The 27,218-nt window shown below is 39.0% G+C and overlaps 1 protein-coding gene across 1 annotated transcript; it reads left to right on the plus strand.

Moving 5' to 3' along the window:
* Positions 1-15,528: 15,528 nt before the first annotated feature.
* Smp_049010 (rna-binding protein related) lies at positions 15,529-26,748 on the plus strand. Its single transcript, XM_018795773.1, has 5 exons — positions 15,529-15,669; positions 16,369-16,506; positions 16,554-16,702; positions 17,941-18,094; positions 23,567-26,748. The coding sequence occupies exons 1-5, from the start codon at positions 15,549-15,551 to the stop codon at positions 25,003-25,005; spliced, it is 2,001 nt and encodes a 666-aa protein (XP_018650052.1). The 5' UTR covers positions 15,529-15,548; the 3' UTR covers positions 25,006-26,748.
* Positions 26,749-27,218: the final 470 nt, after the last annotated feature.

Genomic DNA, 27,218 nt, shown 5'->3' on the forward strand with positions numbered 1-27,218 from the left:
AAACATAAGAGACGATAATTCGATAGATATTCTAGAAATTGTTCAAACGGTTGTCTATGAAATGCAACATTTACCAATAACTGCTAAAAATCATTGGCTTTATATAGATTATTCGCTTGTCCTAAACTCGGATACTGAATACAGCCAGAAAGCGCCTACCTAAAACGAGATGATGAGTCGTTGGAAAAGGTTCAAAGAAACAGCAAATAAGCTGATTTTCAAAACTACGACCACAGGCCTCACGAAACAAGGCAGATGGAAACAAACCAAATTACCATGGACCGGTCTCGTTGCTTCCATTTCTGTCGACGTTCACCACAACCATAGTCAATGACAAGTTTACGGAACACATGGGGCCAAACAAGTTATTTAAATAGACAATATACACTTCCGTGTCGACAAAAGACTTCACAGGACGAATATATAATTTTCAACTTCACCTTCAGACCGTTTTCATTTTCCCCCACCTCCCATTCAATCCCTGGTGATGTCTCTTAATATCTGATGACTCTCCGAGGTTTCATGTCGTCAGAGTAAATGAGGATTAGTTAACTCAGATATTTCTGTAGGTCAGTGATAAATATAAGGAAAATAAAGGGAGGAAATGTGGTTCATTGGGAGAATCTGGGGTTTCGAGATGTTTCCAATATTGATGGACTCATTCTACCAGATCAACTGATCCGATCCAGTATAGTTGACTCACCCTGATGTTGGTGCCTAGTCTATGTGACTTTACGTCGAAGCCACACCACCGTTTATCCTGAATTACCATGCCGTGATATTTAGGGTGCGCTGCTTCTAGTAAGAAATTCAATCTTACCGACAGAATAATATGCCTAATATGTAGACGTAAGTGATACATAGAAATGCCACTCTTGTTTTTCTGAGCCTCGCTGTCTCGATTATGTTCCTGAGCTGGTCTTTATTGATCTTCGCTAATTCCCATCCCCATTCACTGCACAATATTGAACCTTCTGGCATGAAGCTGTCCTACCTACCTACCTATAGAGGTCGTGCAGTAATGGAAGAATATGAGCAAATTTTCACCCGTGCAAGTCATGGTGGATACTGTTTTGCCCTATAATCTGTTTCTCTTAATTCACTACTTAATTGAAGTTGTTTGTGTTTCAGTTGATCTAAATATGCTTGCTCATATCACATCATTATTGTTAATGACATTTTATATGGGGTAGAGTAAGTTTATAGTGTTTTATAGTATAAATGTTATGGTTTGATTGTCTCTTAGGTTTCCGGGTTTGTACGATCATTATGGGTTAATTCATCTGTCGAAGCATTCAGAAGAAAGATCAATTGAGAAATCATAACTGCCAGGACTCACACAGGCCACCCAGTTTTCTGTCGTTTCCAGGTTGAAACCGATCAAAATCAGCTGCCACAATGAGTCGTTATGAAAAAACGGTGGAGTTCAACTGGGTCCCTTGTGAGATAGTGACTCGATTTCGTGGATCAGTTGAAGCTAGACACTAACACCGTTGGATACCGGCTCAATGGACTAAAGGTTGGGCGTTCGCGCGCGAGACCGATAGGTCCTGGGTTCGAATCTCGCAAGGTATGTCCGTGGATGCGCACTACTGAGGAGTTCCATGCTGGGGCGAAACAGCCGTCCATTGCTTCTGGGCTTTCCATGGTGATCTAGCTTCAATGGACTCATGATCTCAACTATTAAAATTATAGACTTTACTTAAAGAACTAGGAAAAGGTTCCTTGATCTACTTCAGACAGCAGTGAATTCTGAGGTCTGTCTATTCTTATGTGGTCAAATTAGTCTATTTTCCGATTTACTTTACCATACTTCAATTGTACAGTTGTTTCTTCTATGGTTTGGGTCAAGACTAGGAACATGCAAGTGTTACAAATGATGATCAGGGTTGTGCATAGTGTTGTTGCTCACTGGAGGGTCATCTCTGAATCTTCTATCTTCAATCATTAGCCCACATTTGATCTTACTTCCCACCATTCAACTCCACCTGTGGACCCCCTCGGGTTATTCTCAGTCTCAATCCCGGATAATGAAGGGAGGATTGATCATAGGATTGTAAACCCCCCTCCCCGTAGAAAACAACTAGCTAAAGAACGCTTAACCGAAAATCATTTGGGCCATTTAAATTTTGCTCTCAGTGTTCAAGGACATTCATTCAGGAGACCAAATAATCAAACATACTTGGAAGTGGGTCTTGGAATAAAAACCCTATGGACGAAACATTAAGTTTAGTATGAACCTCAACCACGAGTCAGTAAATGACCTCATAAGGAGATTTTGTCCAGGAACTTGATTCACAGAGCCATCATAAAATGAATGATTACATCCAATAACACTGGCGCGTAATAATATAAAGCATGTGAAGCATATTTCCTCTTCATTCCAGCAACCTAACCGCAATTAAGATTCATTTGATAACCCCTGTCTACGACTAAAAAAGGAACTGTTCGCCTCCATCCAAATTTTCTGTACTGCCATCTCTCAGGCTCTAGTGTCATCCGATAAACTGTTCGAATCCGCCCACTTAGTCTTCAACTTTTAAAACACACCGTACATGTGTCAAATGGAAATTTAAAATTTCACCAGTAAAAGACCAACGGCTCTCCCATGTGTGGTAAAAAGGCTTGATATTAGCGGCAATATGCACTATATAATCGGCATTTTAGGGACATCAGCGAAAGTACATGATTTCTATGCAGTTGGATAATATGGTCTTAATGATTCACTAAGAGCACCAATACCAGTTGTTAACAAAATATCTCCGTCTACCCAAATCCTTTATAAAAACATTTATGGTGAGATATGCTGTCAGGTCATTCAGGCCTTTGATGGTTTGGTGTAAAATTCCACCAATTTACAATCACTGTGCATTACATTTGTGGTGGACCCCAGTTAAGGGACTTATTCAAGATGTAATAATGCAAAAATTTACCAACAATGTACCAAAAATATCAATACTATACACCGAAATGGCTGTCTATGAATAACAAAGTAACTAAAAGCACTTACAATAAAATGGCATTATAAATGACAAAAATGGTAATTGTAGTGTAATGAAGGTTACTTATGAGCTCCTCCTAAGACAACAAACACAAACAGAGTTCACTAGATTAACAAAAGTTCACTTGCACGGTTGGTAAAGACGATGTAAAGAGAAGTATAAATCCAATAGCGTTATTGAATAATAATCCAGGTCAAGAGTCCTACGTGGCTTAGAACGGCGCGTAAGAATGTTATAACACTACTGCAAAATTCAATCACAAGCACTGGCCAATGAAGCAGAAGAATAGATAATAGATAGGATCTATTTGAATACCAAAAGGAGGATGTGGATTAAACGGCCAACTAATAAGGTCCGTTTAACAAGTGATACAGATAGAAGAACCTGATCACGTATGTAGTCGAAGTCGTTTAGCTTCACCCAAGATATTCATTGTATTATGTGCTCCATCTGATATTTGAACGTCTTCATAATCCAATCAACCACCGGAAGGGAGATAAAAGGCGAAGGTGATAAGCCCCGTCTAGTACCTGTCTGCACTTGGAAAGCACCTGTGAACTGTCCCAGTGCACGACTCTGAAGTGTAATCTGTCGTATGAAATCCGTATGATATCGATGATCTTTTCAGATACATCATAGTGTCAAAGAAAAATCTGTAAGGGTCTTCTATTCACTCTGTCAAATGCTTTCCCAATGTCAGGGGAGTTGGTGTATAGTGATGAACTTTTGATGGTCCGGGATCTGGCTCGAATTAGATCGGACAAATGATGGTTGTCGAATGATTGCTGTCGAAATATTCATCCTGACTATCCTCGTATATAATTGTCAACTTAATCCGAGTTAGTGAATAACGGAATTTAATAAGCCAAGTACGAGAATGGATTTTTGAATGCGTATATTTTGTACATTCAATGATTTGAGCAGACAATCAGAGGGGCGAAGCGAAGAGAAGAGAGCGAAGTGAAGTGACGTGCAATGGAGAAGGCGTGTGAGCCAACTCGATTTAACCAAGTGTTAATCAATATTTATAGCCGAAAAAAATAAGTTATAGATATGCGATGAATAGGGTAAGAAGTGCACAAACATACGTTCACATAAAAACAGTCAAGGCTGATAGGCGAATAATTGACGAGGTCAAAATGTGGCTTGAGAGGAATGGGTAAGTTGGTTTGTCCATAAGCTAGAATAAGCTATGTAGGCTCCATATAGGACCAGCCACAACAAACTCCATTCCACTGATTTTCCAACAACAATCTGTAGTTTCGTGATTTGGTCGGTACATGATCTGCCCTTGCGGAATCCAGACTGTTATCTCGGAGTTGGGCGTCCACTGAACCCTTCATTCCGTTCAACAACACTATATTGAAACTTTTCTCGTTGTTGGTTGCAGTGTGATGCCTGTGTAGTTCACAAACTTGCCGAGATATTCCCTTGGAATCTTGATGAGGTATCCTTCTTTCCAGTCTGTCGGCACTTGTTCTTCCCCTAAACCTTTCTGAGTAGGATGTAGAGAATCTTTGAAGTTACCCCTATGTCTGACTTCAGTGCTTCAACTGCTATGTTGTCTGGTCCTGCCGTTTTCCCATTCTTGATTTGTCTGATGGACATGCAAATTTCTTCGATTGTCGGTGAGGTAACAGCCTTGGGATGATATATGTGTGCTGCTTCGATGTCCCCCAGGTGAAGTGAGGCTGATCTATTCAATACCTCTTCTAAGTGCTCTACCCCCCTGTTCCGCCGTTCCTGAATCTCAGTGATTTACTTACCTCCACGAAAGCTAATATTTTCTGTCCAGTTTATATTCAATGGGTTTGATTTACTCCGAGAGTGAAGCCATAATTTGTGGACAACATTTGAGCAGCGCTAAAATGACCTTGGAATGTCCACCCACTTACTGAGGTTAAATGAGGTTAATAGATTAGAGTGAGAGATTAGGATTAGGTGTAAGATCCAAACCTAGATTCCAATAGGTCTGGATGTGGCCGAATAACGGGTGAATAGGTTTACACACTTGTGACCCAATCTAAATCAGAACAAAGTGTTTTGGGTAACAACGGTTCTAAACAAATATTACCACCCGGTTATTCAACCAACAATTGATACCAAAATATTCAATCGAAAACACCAAAAGGTAAGCGTTATTCTATCCTTTCTGGATAGATCAAGTAAGATTCCGTTTGAGAGGCTGTTTTATAACACAAAGTGTTTCAATTTCTGGGAAAGTGCTCCAAATTACAACCAAAAATGCACGATCCCAGTCAAAATCAAACCGCACAATCAAAGAGCGAGCAGTCAATATGGCAGCCGCCAGAATAATAACAATTAAAACAAACTAAATACAGTTCAGTAAGGAACATAGAGACTCAATAAAAACGATAGTAAAACCAAGAAAATTAAATGTTGCAGACTTAATTAGCATCAAAAAAGTTAACAATATAAACAAATAAAGAAAACGTAAGGAAGAAATCACAAATGTATGCATGGAGGGATTTTCACTTCCAAAATGGATCTAACATTATGATCTAAATTTTGTAATGCCCCGATAACAATAGTGAATGGTAAGTTTGGGATCCATTTATGGACCAATAGTTCGCATGTATTTTTTGTCGTATAATCGCTAAATAACTAAACTATTCATATTCATGTTCCCCTTATTATAAGCTTTATTTTGACCTATAGACTATTATTATACGATTTAGAATTCTCGAGTTATCCCTATTTTATTAATTGCTGCACCACATATTCACAGCCACATTTGGCTCAATCTTGTACAAATGTTATTTTCCTATTTTATTGGTACGATGTGGTCAGTTTGTTTGGTATATAATCTCAGTATGTTTGAAATACAATGATTCATACCGCAAAGGCTGTTCTGGACTTAACTGGCTGGGCTAGGCAGAAGCAAGACCGATACGTAGTCTAGACTGCTCGTACGGTTTTCGTGTCATTGTTCCAATCGATAATTCGTTGCTCTCTGACTGACGGTCTTAACACGTCATACATTGACAAGGCATCCATTAGGCCACAAGTTATAACAAAGTTGAACATTAGGGTAAGGAATGAGATGTGATTTTTTCGTCACGCACTGACATCGACCATAATGTCGAAATGGTACTTAACCAAATAAGTGAATAAATACTGCGCCAAAACCCAAGACCTGCGGTGTCAAATCTGATTGGTTCGTGCATAAATTATAGTCTCACTATTCCGAGCACCTTCAGGATGTATCTATTTACTCTCGTAGCTACTTGGTTGGTCCACCTAGTTTCCCGCATTTTGAGAACATTCTATATGCCTATATTAGTTGTTACATTTGCTGTTAGATGGGGGGCAGTGGTCCAGTGACTCCTAAGGAATTTCAGCCTTCACAATTAGGTGCATAACTCTCCTAAATGAATGTCCTTGAACACTGAGAGCAAAATTTAAATGGCCCAAATGATTTTCGGTTAAGCGTTCTTTAGCTAGTTGTTTTCTACGGGGAGGGGGGTTTACAATCCTATGATCAATCCTCCCTTCATTATCCGGGATTGAGACTGAGAATAACCCGAGGGGGTCCACAGGTGGAGTTGAATGGTGGGAAGTAAGATCAAATGTGGGCTAATGATTGATGTACTGTAGCGTGTGAAATCCTAAGGTGACCAGTCGTTGTTGAATATGTACTGTATGGCGTACCAAAACGCGTCTGGACTCAATTACTAACTTTCCAGACGACCAACACATAGAAGATTCAGAGATGACCCTCCAGTGAGCAACAACACTATGCACAACCCTGATCATCATTTGTAACACTTGCATGTTCCTAGTCTTGACCCAAACCATAGAAGAAACAACTGTACAATTGAAGTATGGTAAAGTAAATCGGAAAATAGACTAATTTGACCACATAAGAATAGACAGACCTCAGAATTCACTGCTGTCTGAAGTAGATCAAGGAACCTTTTCCTAGTTCTTTAAGTAAAGTCTATAATTTTAATAGTTGAGATCATGAGTCCATTGAAGCTAGATCACCATGGAAAGCCCAGAAGCAATGGACGGCTGTTTCGCCCCAGCATGGAACTCCTCAGTAGTGCGCATCCACGGACATACCTTGCGAGATTCGAACCCAGGACCTATCGGTCTCGCGCGCGAACGCCCAACCTTTAGTCCATTGAGCCGGTATCCAACGGTGTTAGTGTCTAGCTTCAACTGATCCACGAAATCGAGTCACTATCTCACAAGGGACCCAGTTGAACTCCACCGTTTTTTCATAACGACTCATTGTGGCAGCTGATTTTGATCGGTTTCAACCTGGAAACGACAGAAAACTGGGTGGCCTGTGTGAGTCCTGGCAGTTATGATTTCTCAATTGATCTTTCTTCTGAATGCTTCGACAGATGAATTAACCCATAATGATCGTACAAACCCGGAAACCTAAGAGACAATCAAACCATAACATTTATACTATAAAACACTATAAACTTACTCTACCCCATATAAAATGTCATTAACAATAATGATGTGATATGAGCAAGCATATTTAGATCAACTGAAACACAAACAACTTCAATTAAGTAGTGAATTAAGAGAAACAGATTATAGGGCAAAACAGTATCCACCATGACTTGCACGGGTGAAAATTTGCTCATATTCTTCCATTACTGCACGACCTCTATAGGTAGGTAGGTAGGACAGCTTCATGCCAGAAGGTTCAATATTGTGCAGTGAATGGGGATGGGAATTAGCGAAGATCAATAAAGACCAGCTCAGGAACATAATCGAGACAGCGAGGCTCAGAAAAACAAGAGTGGCATTTCTATGTATCACTTACGTCTACATATTAGGCATATTATTCTGTCGGTAAGATTGAATTTCTTACTAGAAGCAGCGCACCCTAAATATCACGGCATGGTAATTCAGGATAAACGGTGGTGTGGCTTCGACGTAAAGTCACATAGACTAGGCACCAACATCAGGGTGAGTCAACTATACTGGATCGGATCAGTTGATCTGGTAGAATGAGTCCATCAATATTGGAAACATCTCGAAACCCCAGATTCTCCCAATGAACCACATTTCCTCCCTTTATTTTCCTTATATTTATCACTGACCTACAGAAATATCTGAGTTAACTAATCCTCATTTACTCTGACGACATGAAACCTCGGAGAGTCATCAGATATTAAGAGACATCACCAGGGATTGAATGGGAGGTGGGGGAAAATGAAAACGGTCTGAAGGTGAAGTTGAAAATTATATATTCGTCCTGTGAAGTCTTTTGTCGACACGGAAGTGTATATTGTCTATTTAAATAACTTGTTTGGCCCCATGTGTTCCGTAAACTTGTCATTGACTATGGTTGTGGTGAACGTCGACAGAAATGGAAGCAACGAGACCGGTCCATGGTAATTTGGTTTGTTTCCATCTGCCTTGTTTCGTGAGGCCTGTGGTCGTAGTTTTGAAAATCAGCTTATTTGCTGTTTCTTTGAACCTTTTCCAACGACTCATCATCTCGTTTTAGGTAGGCGCTTTCTGGCTGTATTCAGTATCCGAGTTTAGGACAAGCGAATAATCTATATAAAGCCAATGATTTTTAGCAGTTATTGGTAAATGTTGCATTTCATAGACAACCGTTTGAACAATTTCTAGAATATCTATCGAATTATCGTCTCTTATGTTTTTAGTTTTCTTAGTACCTTTAATTGCATAACGTTTGATCGAGGTTATATTCTGCGAAGCATGAAGACATATGATTACATGTTTTGCAGAGTTTCTTCCTAAACCATACGAAGTAGGAATCTGTGAGATAACGCATCTGATTCAGACAGAACTATGTGAGCGGAAACGAGCGCATTGTATTTAGAATTTAAAATCAGTCACACATCTAATACCAAGGGATAATTGGTTCTTACAAACACCACAGAATTCTAATCCCTTGTCGTTCGCTCTCTATTCTTTGGTATTTTATCTAGTGATGCGTTGACTGACAAGTGATACGGCTCGCTCAATTTAGAACGTCCTTGTTCCTGTTCAGTCTACAGGCGCCCCTGCGGCTCCCTTACTCTCAGAAATCCACCACTCTTGTATGAACCACATGCAGTAGCAACATTTGTTCGTGACATTCAACTGCAACCTTTTGGTTCTGTATCCAGTAGTATAAACGTTGGTTGCATAATAGATCTGTTCCTGTTGTAAGATTTCTTGACACATGTTTTTACTGTGATTCAACAGTCATCAATTGAAGCTGAACATAGAAGCTAGGTGAGTGAGAGCTCCTTCTACTTCGTCTGTTTGTTTTGATGAGTCGATTAGATTTACGACCTAATTACTAATTGGGCGTTACATGAAGATGTCGAAAATCCCATTCAAGAACGATGGGAGTTTTATGGAATTGTTCAAGCAGATGCAAGGTAGTTATCAAATAGTTATGTCTTATTCCTCCAGCTGAACAAGAAAGAGTATCTATTGAGAAGCCTGTTATTCCAAATGTAGCTTCATATTTTCTGTCCATTCTTCTGTTTAGGTAGTAAAGGTAGAAAATACGGATGAATTTGAAAGGTATCTTATACTACACTAGTAAACTGTTTGTTTTAGCAAACAATGCAAAACGGAGAGTGAAACAGGTAGTTGCTTTTTGTGAAATTTTTATCTCTCGATTCTATGAATGGAATTCTAAGTGCCATATTTCCAGTTATTCCCGATGATTCCAAGGTTTTGGTGGCAATCGAATCGTTGGTCCTACGTGTTTCTGGTATGTCCCACAGTCTCTGCGAAGCAGAAATAAAGAAGTTTGAGGATAGCATACAGTATTGGTACGTTAATTTTCGTGATCCTAACTCGTGTTCTCCTAGGTTCCTGACCCTTCCAGAGACTAATGAATACAAATTTTTTAGAAAAAGATTGGCTGATGTTCGTAAACAAAAGACACTCGGTAGTTTAGCCAGTAAGTTTGTGTTTACCATATTATGGTTTATCTTCGTCATGATACACAGCCGGTGGGCCTGTACACTCGCGAGCTGTATTATAGAATCCATAAATGTCATTAAAATTCATAGGTGCAAAGTTTTTATCAATGTTATATTTTAAGTCACTCCATAGTTGTGGCTTTGTAGTTTACTCAATTATGTACCTCTCGAAGTACGGGTTGACGTACGCGGCTCAAGACTGCACCGTATGAGGTTCAGTGATATCAACCGCTCATAACAAAATAGACTAGGTTTGAAACTGGTTCTTAGGGGCCCGATACGGCAAGCTAGCCAATTGCTTGTATAGTTCATGTATAAAAGACAGGTCATTCACAGGAAACTAACTCTGGTGTCTCCTCATTTGCGGATAAATCTTTTACCTTTTACTAATAAAAAAAGTGCAGGTCAGTCAGTCACAATGTAGAACTTCGTACGAACGTACACCACTTCGAGTTGCCATACCACATTAGCACAGAGATGCAGTTGTCGATTCAAATCTCATAGTGGTAGAAGTAGTAAGAGTGTAAGCAGTAATCAGGAAGATTAGGGTTTGAAGATATTATTCAAGGAGTATAATCCAGTGAAATAAGCTTGGAAATAGAAAAGAGACAGGGATATGAAGAATTCAGAAGATTAGAATTTGGGAGAACACAAAGAGTGGATGCACCTTCGCCACTGCAAACGATTTTGAGCCATGTCATTCAAGGTCTCTAACCATCGGTTGTTATCATCTCGCGGATCCCAACCAGGTAGTCTACACCTGCCAACATGGCTCAGTCCACATGTCAATGACTTCATGGATTTGTGCCACGTTTTGGTCTGGCCGCCCCTAGTTTTCTTCCAACCTACTCCTACACCATAAAACATTGCACATCAGTTCAGTCGGTGATTGAGCATACGTAACACGTATCTCAGACATCTCAACCGATAAAGTTTCACCACTTCATCAATCGATTTGCCATCCTTACCTAGTACCCGTTTCCTAACAACTGCACTAATTACTCGGTGGTCCCAGGATATTCGAGCAATGCTTCGAAGACACCTATGGTTGAGTACTAGTAGCCTATGAATATCCTCTACTCTTACCGGCCCCCAAATGCCCTGGTACGGCCGAGAGTGAGGAGGGGCCACCCTCCCTCTCACATGGCCACGCGTATATAGTCACTGCCAGGGAAGTCCTACTCACTGCCTTCTCGTCGGAGCGGCGTTGTTTACGAAATTGAGAGGACGAAAAGCGAATATCCGGCGCTTAAACAGGGTTGGTGGAATGGTGTAAAAGTGAAAGGTGTTACAGAAGTGATACATCAAATTGAAGGTTAGTTGCAATTCTATATCTTACTGAGGAATAGTTAAATGATCGTTGTGCCTGGAAGTGAAGTTTATTTCGACTTCAAGGGAAATGTCTGGGAAAACTATCTGATCAGTGTTTTACCACCAAGAATAATAATTACTGTGATAGAATACAAGTTAATGGAAGATGTTCCCAAAGATCAGAAATTCATTCAAAATTATTGTCAGGTAAGATATCAAAAATTATGGCGTGAGTTTAGGAATATATATGTTCGTCTGTGAGGACAGTGTATTGCTTTCTTTTAAGTACTTACAACTATGAACAGCACATTATTCTATTCGCTGAAAGTAGTCAGTCCTTTACAGTCAGCTGTGACCGGAAAGAAAAGACGCACGATAAAACGTAGTAGGATAGCCATATAAACCAGCTGTACTAAGCCAATAGGCAGCTGTGCTTTTACTTTAAAGGAGAATAATTTGCTTTGTCTTCTGGAGGAAACCAAATAACAGCTGGCTGCAGGTCAACTTTATGGGCGTACAGGCGTACTACTGTAAGTCCTGGGCTTTCCATTGACATATGCACGTTAGCTAGGAGAGTCATTATCGAGTGTATTCAGAAGTGTCCTGGAGTAGCTAGAGAGATTTTGGTGGCCGGCGTAACGGAAAGGATACACTGAAGATCTCTTCACCGTCTTGTCTTTTAACCTTTACTCAGGTCTCTTCTGAACCATATTTTGTGTCATTCAGTATCCCTCGCCTGGACTCTTATTATTTGATTTTAGTTGAAGGTTTGCCTTCATTACATAAAGTTACTGTTTCTTGTTACCGAGACATTAACAATGGAGTCGTGTTTGACTAAGTTCAAGGTCACGGCGAGGCTCAGTTACTGATTGTCTACCACTGAGTGTCTGTTGGAGACGGCTGCTCGAATCCGTGCAGATAGATATTTGATTCCATCTTTTTAGGAATACTCTTACTGATTCTCAACACATTATTTTGTGGTAGAGAAACCTTTGACTATATAGCATAGACTGTACCGTTTAAGGTATTTTGTACTTTTGATATAATTTGTTTTCTTTCTGAAATTAGAACAGACTAAATTCGGCAGAGTTTGTGTTTTGATACAATTTTGTATGAGCAGCCCAAAAACACTTCATACGCTATACAGAATATCCCAGTTTGGCTTAGCCGAATAAACATTGATTCGTTAGTTCTGCGTTTAGATCAAAAACCGTGATTTCTGTAGTTACAGGAAGATTTTCCCAATAAAACATTCCATCGATGACATGCTGGCAGAGATTTCGTAGTTATCAAGACATATCCTGAATTTACACTGCATGCCTGAAGTTCTGCGTAATTCAATGATTCCAACCTTGATGGAGAAGTGGAAACTTCTGCGTACCTGGGCAACATCATCGATGAACAAGGAGGATCCGATGCAGACGAAAAAACAAGGATTGGTAAAACAAGGACAGTATTCCTACAGTTGAAAAACATATGGAAGTCCAAACAACTGTCAACCGATACGAGAGTCAGGATCGCCAATGTGAACTTTAGGACATTTCTACTGTATGAAGATGAAACTTGTAGAACTACCCCAATCATTATCAAAAAAGTACAAGTATTAGTAGTGGTATTGGTTATAACCACACAATCCCCAAAGTTGAACATGAGATAACTGGGAAAATACATATTCAACAATTAACAAGAAGAGAAGGTCAACAATAAAAAAGGTGGGAATATTCGTTCGAAATTCAATTCGGCGGATGGCATGGCTCATCCTTGGAAGCGTGGCTATTCTTGTGCAACTCATCTCTTTTATTCATATTAAATATATTGTTCTATCTCCAGTCTAAGTGTGTTCTCCATCATATATTGGGGATGATTACAATAGGACGAGTCTGTAGTATCAGTTTATATGTTAAGCCCATATACTTTATTCTAGCCACTGGCCAAGCCAATTCACCTATACATTTAGTCATATTTTGAGCTCGTTAATTACTCGCTTATTAACCTTGACTATTTTTTTTATATGAGCGTATGTGTATGCACACTTCGTATCTTGTTCATCATATGTCTGTCATTCATTTTTGTCTGACTATAAATGTTGATTAACGCTTGCTTAAAATGAGTTGGCTTCCCCGCCATCTCCAATACGCATTATTTAGCTTCGCCCTGTAGAGTTGGCTTACCAGCCATCTCCAATGCATGTCGTTTATGTTTCGCTCGCTAACATATGCTCATATGCTCACAGCTTTCTGGTCTGCATCATTCATCAATAAAAATGTAGTTGCCGCTTCCCTTTGCCTTCTGATATTATACACCGTTAAGACTTTCACCATAACGGTTATCAGGGTGAGCTATTAACGAAGCACGGCACTACAAGTCAATGTAGACAATGACGTGATTTTCACATAGGATCTTACAGATTGGGTAGTCACACCATGAGAAGTCTACTATTTTAGGATTAGGTCTATTATTAGAACAGCACTAATAACGAAGTAGGCCATAATTCTATATATTTAAAAACACTTGTCTACGGAAGATAATCACTGTCTTTTGGCTTGGCACCATCAGCAACAGCTTACTGTAAGGGAGAACAAACTAGCTTTCATATGGGAGGAAATTAGGAAAAGACGGTGGATGTGGATGGAAAATGCGTTGCGAAACTCACCAAACTGCATCACATGTCAAGTGTTAACATGGGATCTTGAAGAGAAACGGAAAAGAGTAAGACCAAAGAACACACTGAGCTGGAAATCGAAAGCAGATGCGAAAATGTTCAGTAACAAATGGAAAGGATCGCTCCGGACAGAGTTCGATGAAAAATACTGGTGGGCGGCCTATGCTCCGAGGATAAGTAAACGAGTAAGTAAATGAAGATTTCAACAAGAACACGGTTACATCAATTTACAGGTCTAGGAAAACGACGATATGTTTGGTCGATAGTCTTTCTTAGTGAGCATATGTTGAGTGTAGTTACCAGGAAACTGTGGAAGCTCACTGATCTTTTATTTCCATGTAAAGTATCCTTTTATAAGTCATTTCTTCGAAGGCACCTTACATGATGCTAGTTAGTGTTCATGTTCAGCAGCCGAGCATTATTAATCCAGTCGTTATACTTAGGTTGTCTGACTAAGCCATCTTTATAGGTGCTTGAAAGCAGAATTTAGAATAATTACGTACTACATAAGTTGGCAGTTGACAACGATCAGTTATGAATTCTGATTAGGCCTTGTGACTCTAGAAGACTTGGGTCATTCAGCATCAAAGGTTGTTCCTGTTGTGACAAACAATTATTCTAAGGTAATTATGTCAGGGATATGTTTTTAAGTAGTATTAACGCTTATATTATCAGATGAAACCTGTTAATACAATCCGGTTAGCTCGAATAACAGATAGAAAAAAGAAGGGGATTTTAACTATTTAGTACGGTTCTGCACTTAGTATAGAAAGTTGTTTTGCAAAGGGATGAAATCGTTTGACAACTAAGTTTGTGAGCAATATAACCTCACTTCTTACGACGCGGTACTCTGAACTGAATACTTTTCGATCGTTTGTAGAAATTAAATCCTCGTTATACACCATAAAAATTAGTATTTGAGCTTGTTTATTCACTCACAAAGGATGGCACGACAACCTACGTAGTACTTAGCACAAAATGAATATATTCGTTGATCACTCAAAAGTTATTCTTAAGGTACGCTTAAAATTTAATCTCCCAATCACTGTAAACCGATCAGACTGTTACGATAGGGTTACCTCTGATTACTAAATTTATCAGTATTTTGTACCTGAATGGTATCAGAAACCTGAGAGGTAGTATTCCTTAAGTTAATCAAATTTCATATACCCGAACTAAGAGTGAACTGTGTATCTTAGAAAGCTGTATTCAAAGCTTTCGACTTGGACGTATTCAGCTCTTAGACGCAGGTAATAGGAGATCGTGAAAGTACGACGTGCTCGAGATTAGTCAGATCTTCTGGCATTTGTTACACTCTTTCAGGGGCTACCACGTAATACATTTATACATATATATCTAAACATCCCCGCCAGAGAAAGTAGATATCTGAAGAACTATACTTGCCTCAGGAAGAGCTTATCTGTTCGGTAAGTTACATTAATGAGACGTATCGCTGGACATCAAAAAAGACTTCGTGCCGAAGCTCAAGATGGTTATTTAATTTATACTGGCTCGTTAAAAGATACTGAAGAAGACAGAGTGTTCAATAAACAACTAGTTGATTCGTGGACAATTGAATTTTTCTGCTGACTTGACAGTTGAGGTGCGGTTTTCAAGTAAAATGACACTAGAATGACCAAAGAAGACGGGACAGGCCAATCTATTGTGGATGAAGTTATTAACGACTCTCTTCAGCTTAAAGGGGAAGCCCCACCTAAAATATCTGATACCATAACCCTAAAGCCTGCTAAAGGTGTGGTAATGCTATTCATTTGCATCCGTATGAGAAATTTACAACCTTAGTTGATGTATGATATGTGAAATCCTATTATTCCTTTGTTCTTCGTGTAGCATATTACACTAGATTTTTTTTCGTATTTCATGGTTCGACAGGTTCTGAAAAATATGTAGTGCTGACTTTTATGGCTCACAAGTCCAGAACAAATTACTTGTCAGTTGACTATCGGCTTTCCCGTCGTTTATTTATTTAAACACATAAATATTGGTACAAGGGGGCACCAGATATATATGCGCCACACAAAAGTCATTTCATTTAATTGTGTAAGAGCTATGATACTGCCCGTGCGCCCAGACCGAAGCAGGTAGGACTTTCCCGTCGAATCATAAACGAATGGAATTTGTTATCTCAACACGTTGGTTCAACTAAGAGACTACCATCTCCAGGACTAACACAGGCCACCTCGCCTCCTATCTCTCCATCTTGTCATATTGCTCTCCACTTTCTATTTCATGAAATACGCTTCATTTATACTGATATTCGGTTTGCACCCGAAACTATAGTGTATTTGCTTACAGCCGTTTGAAGTGTTTCTGAGTCTTCATTAAACTTGTTTTCTATCGCGAAAGCAACAAACGGGTGGTTCTGTATATTCTTTAAATTCACATTTTTTATCAAAATAAACCTGAAGCATGTCACTCATTCGATTTTCAGGTAATGTTCATTTCAAAATACTGGTACCTTCGATTGCTGCTGGTGCCATCATCGGAAAAGGAGGTGAAGCAATAACAGAAATTCAAAACCAGACTTCGGCGAAAGTAAAAATGTCTAAGGCTAATGCCTTTTATCCTGGTACATATATGGTTCTCTGTTTTATTGATAACCCGAATTGCTTTTAGGAACAACTGAGCGAGTTTGTTTAATTGTGGGGACTATTGAGAGTATATTACGTGTCTTTCAGTATATTTCTGAGAAAATATACGAAAAACCAGAATCTGTACCGAAGACAGGTTGTGAAGGACGAGTACTTACTGAGAGACATAAACAAGTAATTATAAGGTTTTATTCACTGTTTATAAACTGATCTTTTAATTTCTTTATGCATGTTAAACTTACAGCTTCAAGTATGCATAAACATACAGTAAATCTGTTTCCTAATTTTGAAACTGAGTTGTTTTGCGTTCATTTGACAACATAAGAAGTTCTGAATTGTCTATTGATACACCTAACTTGTTAGTTATATATGATTTCTAACATTGATGTGGATTCTCTGTTTTCTCATTCAATCCTTCATCTTTTTGCCTTACTTAATTCGCCGAAGTCATATCCATGTCTTAATGTAAGACCACATTCTCATGAGATTGGGAATTAACACTTTACTCTCTGGCTATTACTGTTTGGTTAGCTACTGCGAGTTGCTAGGTGTATTCAAATGAAGAGTAACCTTTTAAACAAAAATCCAGGCCACATCCTGTTAGGGCGCTAACTACTGATTTCCCTCTAATTTCTTACATGCCAGTTAAAAGATGTGGAGTTCCGTAACTGCTTAAAACAATATTTCCGTTTATTGGGAATGCGGCCACATCTCATTAGTCAGGAAACTTTGTTTGGTAGCAACCTCATGTTCCACTGTATCTACTTTCATTTGGATAACAGATACTTTCACTTAGAATATTTAAGCGATAACCGAAAACACTAACTTGTACTTCGTTATCGAATTACACTATATTCTAAAATTAAATTTCACACGGTGATGTGATAATAAATAACAATTCATTTATTCACCAGATACTTGGATATGAGCGCTAGTAATACTATATGGCTGCTCAAACCGAAATAGGCTCAAAGGGGTTCGGAAATGGGACTTCGTTGAAAACCTGACGCCTTAACCACTAAGCCATCTCTCTACGTGCCAATGCCATTTTTTAGTCTGGTCATCCCATATTATTCGTCAGCTTACAACTGCAGTTAATGTTGTACGTGTTGGTAGATAGTGTTTTGAAATGGACGTTGATTGACTACTTCATTGTAGCTGATTAGATCTCAGGTGACCCATAATCTTCCCGTATGTCACCACAAATATATTAGACCCACCCATATCACTCACTAGATTTTATAAAATGACTTTTGACTGGCATTAGTGCTCACGAACATAGGGGTCGTAACAAACACTGTTCACCTTTGTTCTGTTATTTATTTTTATTCCTATCATTGGACTATCATAATAAAGCTCGCTCTCACTGCATACGGCATTGAATTGCCTGATTACGTTTGGTCTTATTTTAGGTCAAGATTTTGGTCCCTAACAGCACAGCTGGAATGATAATAGGGAAAGGTGGTAGCTTTATCAAAGAGTTGAAGGATACAACTGGGGTATTTATTCAAGTATCTCAGAAGTCTAAGGAGCTTAACTTGGCTGAAAGATGCGTTACTGTCGCAGGTAAATTTATTAATTATTGTTATATAGTAGATAGTAAGTCAAAATTATTCATTACCTATTCAAGCTGTATTTTTGTATGGTATTATTTGCAATTAATTTCAGCAACATACATGACAGTAATAAACTGTACACCCAAAATGAAATACATCTAAAGCATAAAAAACTAGTCTTAGCGTATCATTATGTAGATAATAATACATGGACGCAATTGTATTACTACTCATTGCTTTCAATTTATCGCACCACATGGAGTAACCGATAGGCTTACAAATTTTCAGCTGGTATCGGGAATCAGTGACTTTATGACTATTTGTCACGTCCTTGTCAGAGCTTTATCTTCCGTTCCAGTCAAAACTATAGCAGTTGCGAGTAATATAAACTGGTTTACTAGCCCTAAATAAACCTTTGTGTTTTAGGTGATAGTTCCCAAGCACAATACCCTCTTAAACAACTATACTGTAACTGATACCTTGATATGATGGTCAAAGTTGCCCATTAGTTTGGCTCGATCGAACTATTTTGGCTGGAACACTTGTTCCCTTGGGTCCTACAGCAATAGGCGTGTTGATTGGAGAACAGCAAGACTAAAAGTTAATTACTGCCAACTGTGTCTTCCTCATACGACCAGGATCTGCAGCTATACTACCTTACCATAACTGGGAGTGACTTTCTGGCTAAGGAACTGACTGTGTTGTTTGCAAAGGTTTGGGAGCTAGAAAGTGTTCCAAAATCATGGAATGAGTCAATAGTCGTCCCTATCTTTAAAAAGGGTTCACGTTGTTCCTGTAACAACTATCGGGGGATAAGTCTACTTCCGATTGCGTCTAAACTATTGGCTTCTGTCATTCTTCGTAGGTTGTTTAAAACCCGAGAACGATTGACTCGAGAGGAGCAGGCTGGTTTTCGTTCTAGTCGAGGATGCATCGATCACATCTTCACCCTCCGCCAAATGTTAGAACACCGTCATACTTATCGCAGGCCAACAATCGTAGTGTTTCTTGATATCAGGGCTGCCTTCGATTCGTTGGACAGGACTGTTCTCTGGGATTGTCTATTGAAGAAGGGTGTGCCTGAGAAGTTCATTAACATCTTAAAGGCCCTGTATACGAACACCTCAGGCAGAGTGAGGGCATACAACCACCTTTCTCCCTTGTTCCATTCGAGCAGTGGGGTTAGGCAGGGTTATCCGATCTCACAATTCCTCTTCAACTTTGCCATCGACGACATCCTGGAAACAGCTCTGATGGATGTAAGTAATGGCGGTGTGGATCTGCTGCCTGGAGAACGACTCCTCGACCTCGAGTATGCGGATGATATTGTCTTACTGTGCGATAATGCCCAAGGCATGCAATCCGCACTTAATCGGTTGGCAATCAGTGTCCGCAGGTACGGCATGTGCTTTGCACCCTCCGAGTGCAAAGTACTCCTACAAGACTGGCAGGATTCTCATCCTGTACTCACCCTGGATGGTGAGCAGATTGAAGTAGTTGAGAAGTTCGTGTATCTAGGTAGCTATATAAGTGCTGGTGGTGGCGTGAGTGATGAGATTGATGCACGTATAATGAAAGCCAGAGCGGCTTATGCCAATCTGGGCCATCTTTGGCGCCTTCGTGATGTTAGTCTGGCTGTAAAAGGTCGGATCTACAACGCGTCGGTGAGAGCAGTTTTGCTCTATGCTTGTGAAACCTGGCCTCTCCGAGTTGAGGATGTTAGACGACTCTCTGCGTTCGATCATCGTTGTCTCCGAAGGATTGCTGACATCCAGTGGCAACACCATGTTAGTAATGCAGAGGTTCGGCATCGTGTGTTCGGGCGCAGAGACGATAATTTAATTGGTGTCACCATCTTGAAACACCGACTTCGGTGGCTCGGACATGTTTTACGAATGTCGTCCCAGAGACTTCCACGTCGTGCATTATTTGCTGACTCTGGGACTGGTTGGAAAAAGCGGAGAGGAGGTCAGTGTATGACATGGTGTCGTGGCATGAAAGAGAGCTGCAAAGGGCTAGCTTCTGTTGGTCCTTCACGACTCCCTGGCTGGGGTCCGAGAGATGGTGCAACACAGTGGCTAGAGACGTTATCAGATATGGCTCAGAATAGAAGCCAGTGGCGATCCTGCTGTAACTTTCTTTTACTTTCTTCATAAAGAGTGGTTCTAACTTTCTTAACTGAAAGAGTCTTCTGGTTGTACATTTCAGTCCGCCTTATCTTTTCATCCCTTCTCTTCCTACTTTCATTATTTTGTGTGGCGCATATGTATCTGGTGCCCTTTTGTACCAATATATATGTGTTTAAATAAATAAATAAATAAATAACCATAACTGGGAGGGAGGAAAAGTTTATTCTAAACATTTCACACCTCACCCTGACTCACAGATTCCCATCATAAGTAGTAAAGCCTTAGAACTGCAAAGCCAACATAGCAGGAACTACTCACAAAAATCGTTTGTGACCGGCTACAGACAGTTGTCCCTTAACTTCTGCGACCAGGTAACTTCTCCCAGGTAACCAAGATTGCTACTGCTTCAGTTTCTCTTTCACTTGCCTTACGGAGAATGGTATCCTTCTGTGGAAAAAAATGGGAAGCGGTGATTACTCACACATCACTAACAGCACTTAGGATCGTTTTGTTCATGATCATTAGATATTCCTTCTACCCTCACTATCGACTCCTCCTATGACTTCATATTTATTCTCATGCACCACCAATGCTAACGATTTGATTTCACGAAGTGTTATTTCTGGTCTCCTGAATTCGCGCTCTAAATCACATGTTGGAATTTCCGTTGTTCTAACCTTACATCATTAGCTATAACTCTATAATCGCGTTCCATGGATATATGCTTTGTCCACAAAGCTTGGGTACAGGATCTGAATGTGGTCATTCACTTGACCTTACCTTGTCAGTTTAGAGGGTCTGAGCGATTTGTCCTTCATATGTCTTGGGGCTCGATTGCTGGCTTTCTTAGCCACGATATCATAGGCGTTGGACCAAGTTCAAAGATCAGCAGACTCGTGACCAAAATTACTGGATAGTCGCTCGTGCATTGTCCGACATTAAGAACTCGGAAGGCTAAACAGACAGGTCTCTGCTGACACTCCCACTCCAGTGCAATTCTAATGAAAGAAAATGGGTTTTACGAAGATTTTCTGCCCCCCCAAAGGACCGTACTCTCAAACCCAATAGTATCGTGAGACTCTAATCCCCAAGGACATAGTCTAAACCAAAGTAAAAGATATTTGAGTGGGCCTCACATTGTCCTAGCTCAGCGAATAGACAACGGCAACCGACTGTGTTTTTAGCAACCACCATCTTTAAACATAACTAAATATATCATCTGACATGATGACCCTTAAAATTAGCTCAACGATTGATGCAAATAGACCATATCGTCACCAGCCATTGCTGGAGTGGCTCGGTAGAAAACTACTGTTCGTTCTTGATTACTTTTTAGACCATTATTATTATCATTGTTACTAACTCACCAGGTTTAGCTACTACGTGTACGTGACTTTGAACCATACTCCAATCGTGAGGGCCAGTGATACCACTCGGTTGTACAAAACAAAGTAGAAGAATGGGGTTTGAACCTACGACTTGCTAAAAGTCGAACTCTTTAACCAATAAGCTACCTTTCTAACTCTAATGGTGCTCTATCGCACACACGATTTAACCTGCGTTTTATTTCACCCATAAAAGATCTCACTAGAATGAATTGTAGAGTTCAGCTGGACAATAAAGAAACCAAGACTATATTTCATAAACAACTAGAGAACCTCTTAATCAGTCGTGTAGGTGCTTTTCACCCTGATTTAGGTTGGCATGGTAAAAGTAGCGGTGACATCAGTTTGTAACTTAAACCGAAAAGTTCACAAAAACTCAATAACTTGGGTGGTTTAATGAGCTATCCAAAAAAATTTCCCTTTAAACTCCGAACACATTGCGAAGCAAAGCCAACTTTAAGTTAGACTGAAAAAAGATCTACGGAATAATCGTGAATAATGGTGGGCAAAGAAAGCCAAAAGATGGAATGTTCTGCGGGAATAGGTAATTATAAACAACTTTTCAGACTTATCGGTGAAACAGGCATTAAAAATTCAAGTGTTCATGAAACTATTTCAGAAAAAGCTGAGACAATGATCCACTCAGCTTAAGAGGTTTGAGCTATGAGTAAGACAGTAGAGAACATTCTGAATGGTCTCCAGCTACCTTCCGGTTTCCAGGTTCTTCACCTATCCTTCACGTCGCAATGCGGTTAGAAAGTCTGTGGCTAAACAAATATGATAGTCTTTTAACCTTAGCTGTTCTTAGTTCAGGGTCAATATTTCTAAAAAAACTATCAAAAGTGATAGATCGGACTCGGAATGTCTTAATTATTCATTTGAGCATTATGACTATTAAACCCTAGAATAAACAGCAAAATAACTCTTACAAAACTGGAGTCATTTTTCTGTATTTTGGTTTTTAACATCTATTGCTTTTCGTCGTACCATATTCCACCTCGGCTTAGGAGCAGTGGGATCTAGGAAAACGGATGAATGCACCTTTACTGGAGAGGTAAGATCGCCACATCTTAATCACAAATACGCTTGGGTAATAATTTTTATAATTAAGGAGTCATAAAGTTCCTACGTGAGGCTATAAAACTTACGAAATTGAGTGTGGTTCACTATCGATTCGGTAAAAAACTTATCAAGGTTCAAATATTTGACTTACTATCTGGAATTCGAGTTATTAAAGCATCTAATCATAGCTCGTAGCGCCTCCTTACTAATCAGACGCCGTTTTTTGGTTTCTACTTGATAACTGATGACGTGCATCTCAACTGTTGGTATCTTGGATTTCATTTAAACAAATTTATAGACATGAAACTATCATTAATTTACCAATTAATGGTTGTTTGTAAATTCGGTCATTCTATTTGTTTAAAATATCAAAGATTTCGTGCTTTAGTATCACTTTAATTCACATTACTTAGTAGATTATTAAGTTGACAAAACTCCAACGATGTTCGATATTATTATCGTTTAGACCTCATTATTAACCGAAGTTTTACAGCTCGTTTAAGCATTTCGCCCCATATACTAAGCTGAACATTTCCTTACGATTACCTACAACAGTGTGCGAGATATCATTCTCCAGTATATTTCATGTCAGACGTATAATATGGCTCAAAACTAATCGCGTATCATTTTTATACACTAGATCCTTTCTTGTCGACACAATCACTTCTGGCTAATTTTGATACTTCATCCCGTATATTGATTTCCTCCCTGTCTTGTCAACGGTGGTGCAGTATAAATCAGTATTGTAGTGTTTTTAGTTTTGCGTTGCAAATTCTATATGTGTTCAGTTTCAAAATCTGGAATAAATTCCAAGATCATTTTAAAATAAATTTCGTTAAAATCTTCTGTTCAAATATGGTTTACCACTGTTGATCTTGATATATTTTTATCCGAATCTATTCTCAGGTGAACTCTCGCAAACACGCGATGCTATTGCATTGATTTTAAGCAAGATTGCTGAGGATCCCCAATCGTCTAGCTGTCCAAATATATCTTACTCCGAAATAATCGGACCAGTAGCAAGTGCTTATCCCACCGGCTCACCTTATGCTTTAGCAGTTGGCTCGCATCCAGGATTACCTGCATGCGGAATGGGTTTTGGTTCAGATATGCATTTCAGAGCAGCACCAGGCTCAAATTCCAGCTTTTTGCCTCCTCATATTAATTCTCTTTCACCTGTAAGTCCAACTACCTCGAACCCAGCTTCTGGATCCATTTTCGGCGGAACTTCCTCTTCAGCTGTTGCTGCTGCCATGGCTGCTATGAGTGCAGTTGCTGCCTGTTCTCCAAACACTAAGTCATCATCTGCATTAGTTCCAAATGGTGGTCGAGCATTGATGGGTCGTGGTGTGGCTAGTACACATTCAAGTAATCACCAAACTATTACTCACTCCCCTCATAGCCTTTTAGGATCTGTCGCGACACATTATAGTGCTAGGATTTCACCGACTTACGGACCACCAAGACCTATCTCTTCACCTAGTTCTGGTATGGGTCTTGAGGGGATACGTAGCGTTTTAAAAAGTGCTGGGTATTCTGATGTAGCCACAGACGAGATTGCTAATGCCATGGATGTATTGAGCCTATATGGTTTTATTTCGATGTCCAGTTTAACTGGATGCATTAACTCTTCACCGATGATTAATTCGTCTTCAAACAATCATCTTACTGTAAATTCCAATACGTTAAGTGGATTAGGCAAATCATTTACGAACCTTGACTCGGGTGGTCAGCAATCTCCAGTGTTATCAAATAGTTTTCATTCTAACGATCTTTCGCTGCACAACTTTCGAAATCTTGCGGCAGCATCCATACAGAATTGTGTCCCTTCTCAACCCAGTCAGATCTGCATGCATAGGCGATCTTCATTCTCTTCGTGCCAACCTGTTAGTATGAATTCACACGCACGCGCAAATCATTTAACTATTACAACGTGCAACAGTATTAACAATAACATTGAAGTCATTCCAGTAATTAAAGAGTTGAACGTACAGGATTCACTTTGCGCCTCATCTGATCCGACGGTTTGTGGATCGGTAGAAAGTCATAATTTAGATATAACCACAGGTCTGTATTCTTCTATCACTTCATGTGAAAGATTAAATCCAAAAAGTTCCACTCAGTCTCCTGTTCTAGGAATTCGAGCTGTCTCTCCTATATCCAATATTTCAATGCCAGTTAGACGGAATGGTGTGACCAATGATAGTTCTGCTAATGGTTTGATACCCCGCCGAGTTTCGGATGGGAGTGTAGGTGAGGAGCATAATAAAAAGAATGGGATTTGTTGTAGTTCAGCTTCCATAAATAATGACACTAGTCGTACGAATAGTTTATGGAATTTATAACATTAATAGGCATCTAAATTTGTGTGTGTAAATGTTTCTGTGGTACTTAACCTTGAATTTATTACTACTTGGTTTATACTATACTCACAAAAGAAATACCTCGACTTCATTGTCTTTGTTGTCATTGGATCATCACTCACTTATCTTAATGTAAAATTTAATTTGCTTTTTCTCTCAACGCACATCCTCATCTACATTATAACTATTCGGCTTTGCAATTAAAAAAATTGTGAGTAGTGCTTTTTTATTTCGTGTTTTTATTTTGGTTCAGATTTTTCCGTTTTTCTTGTCTTTCCAATTATTAATATTGCTATATTATTTCAACGTATTGTTGTTCGTGTGCCTTCTACAAAGGAGAATAAGAATTTTAAGTCACAGAGTTGTTATATCTCTTTCTTTATACATGGAACCACGTGTTATGCTATGATCTGTCCTCATTTTTGACGTAACGTTCATCATCATCATCATCATCGTCATTGTTTTTTTTACTATGTTTGCTCATTCTTTATTTTTCCTAGTTAAATAAGATAATAGGAAACTCGACTTTTCGTATTTACGACATTCACATTCATATTTACATCACACCACGTAATCACTATACAAATGGAATAAATGCACCCATTTCATTGTGAACCAAATGCTACCTATAAATGTCATTTTTTTCATTTGTTGTCAGTTATTTCAGTCAAATTTTTTGTCGGACCGGTCGTATCAAACGTTCGCTTGTCTTCCTTGTAGTCTTTCTCCCCGACTGACTTTAGTTAATGTTGTTGTTTGATATTATTTATTATTACTACCATTATTATGTACCTGCTTACTTCATTCAGAATGATTTTTGTGATTTATTCTTGACTTGAGTTTCATAGTTATCATCCTTTGTCACCCGTAGCACCTTTTTACTTGTAATAATCCCGAAAACTTACTAATCTCTCATATTCGTCCATATTACGATTTTTCAGTGCCTCGATACACAAACAAACCATAATATAAACACATTCGACTTAGTTTTATTTTATTGCGTGTATAAACTAAAAAGTTTTCGAATTTATTTAAAATCTGCCTTCAGAACACATTATCTCAAAACTAAATTCATCTTTGCTTTCTCAAATAGCCTGTGATATTGTATCTGTCATTTTTCTGAGGTCTTTCGACTTCTGCAAAGCTATGTAACTCTTTTTTATGACATGAACAAGATTCTCTTATTTATGACAGACATCAACGCTACTTTTAAAGCGTTTTCAAAGTCAGTATCACAGACTTCATACGTGTTCGTTTGCATATGTCACAAAATCATACATGTTTAAGATTTCATTCTCATTGTTCGGTTGGAGGTTTTTTTCTAAATACATTGCTATTGATCCCGTAATATTATTGCTATTTATTTGAGATACCTTAACGTCACATCTGTTACTGTTTGGATGTTTCACTCATATTTATTACTTCTGTTGTCTTATTCCTTTCCTGTTCTTTTCTCTGTCCACCTCACTATCCATTTTCATTCCTTTACTTCACTAATTACCAGTTGTCTTAAACTTTTCAACCGTTTTTGCTTGTTTGTTATGCTTCTGCTTGTTCGCTTTCGAAATCCAAAACTAATTCTATTTTCGAAATTATGGTAGGTAAAGATTTCCAGTTTGTTTTATTCATTTTTAGTTGCATTGCCAATTATTCACTATCACGGTTCTCTTCGATTCATTGAAATGTCGAGTTTTGTATGGAATACATGATATGCATCGCACTTCACCATTGGCTTTTGTTTTTCTTTCAACTTCGTTTCTGGACAAGTTAATGTAGTTATTATTGATGCTCGAACCCAAATAGTTGAGTATTGTGACCTATTGTCATTTGTTTCGAAAGGCAAAGCTATAATTACATTCTCAAGATTGGTTTTAGGTCAAGCTTTTCACCGAGACGATGGACGCATGTCAATTTTTGCCGACAGAAGTGTATTTAGTTTAAGCCTAATGATTCCAGTTACTGCTATTTGAAGTACCATTTTTAAATTTTAAAAATAGTCGTTTTTACTCAGGTTTCCTAAGCATTGTTTCTATCTACGTCACGCAAGAAGTTACTTTGGACCTTTTGATGTCAATAAATGTCTATTTGAAAATAAATTTATTGATTAAATGTGACTTTGATCCCAAACTGGAATTAGCTGAAGAGCCATCCTGTAACTCTTCGCCAGAGCACACACGAATACGACTCCAGGTGTC

This window comes from Schistosoma mansoni, chromosome 2, assembly GCF_000237925.1.
Source record: "Schistosoma mansoni strain Puerto Rico chromosome 2, complete genome".
Classification (NCBI taxonomy): Eukaryota; Metazoa; Platyhelminthes; class Trematoda; order Strigeidida; family Schistosomatidae; genus Schistosoma; species Schistosoma mansoni.

Excerpts from the sequence above, each read along its gene's own strand:
- Smp_049010 (XM_018795773.1), top strand. The coding sequence starts at position 15,549 with ATGACCAAAGAAGACGGGACAGGCCAATCTATTGTGGATGAAGTTATT. Across the intron at positions 16,507-16,553 it reads GGCTAATGCCTTTTATCCTG|GAACAACTGAGCGAGTTTGT; the intron begins GTACATATATGG and ends AATTGCTTTTAG. Across the intron at positions 16,703-17,940 it reads TTACTGAGAGACATAAACAA|GTCAAGATTTTGGTCCCTAA; the intron begins GTAATTATAAGG and ends GTCTTATTTTAG.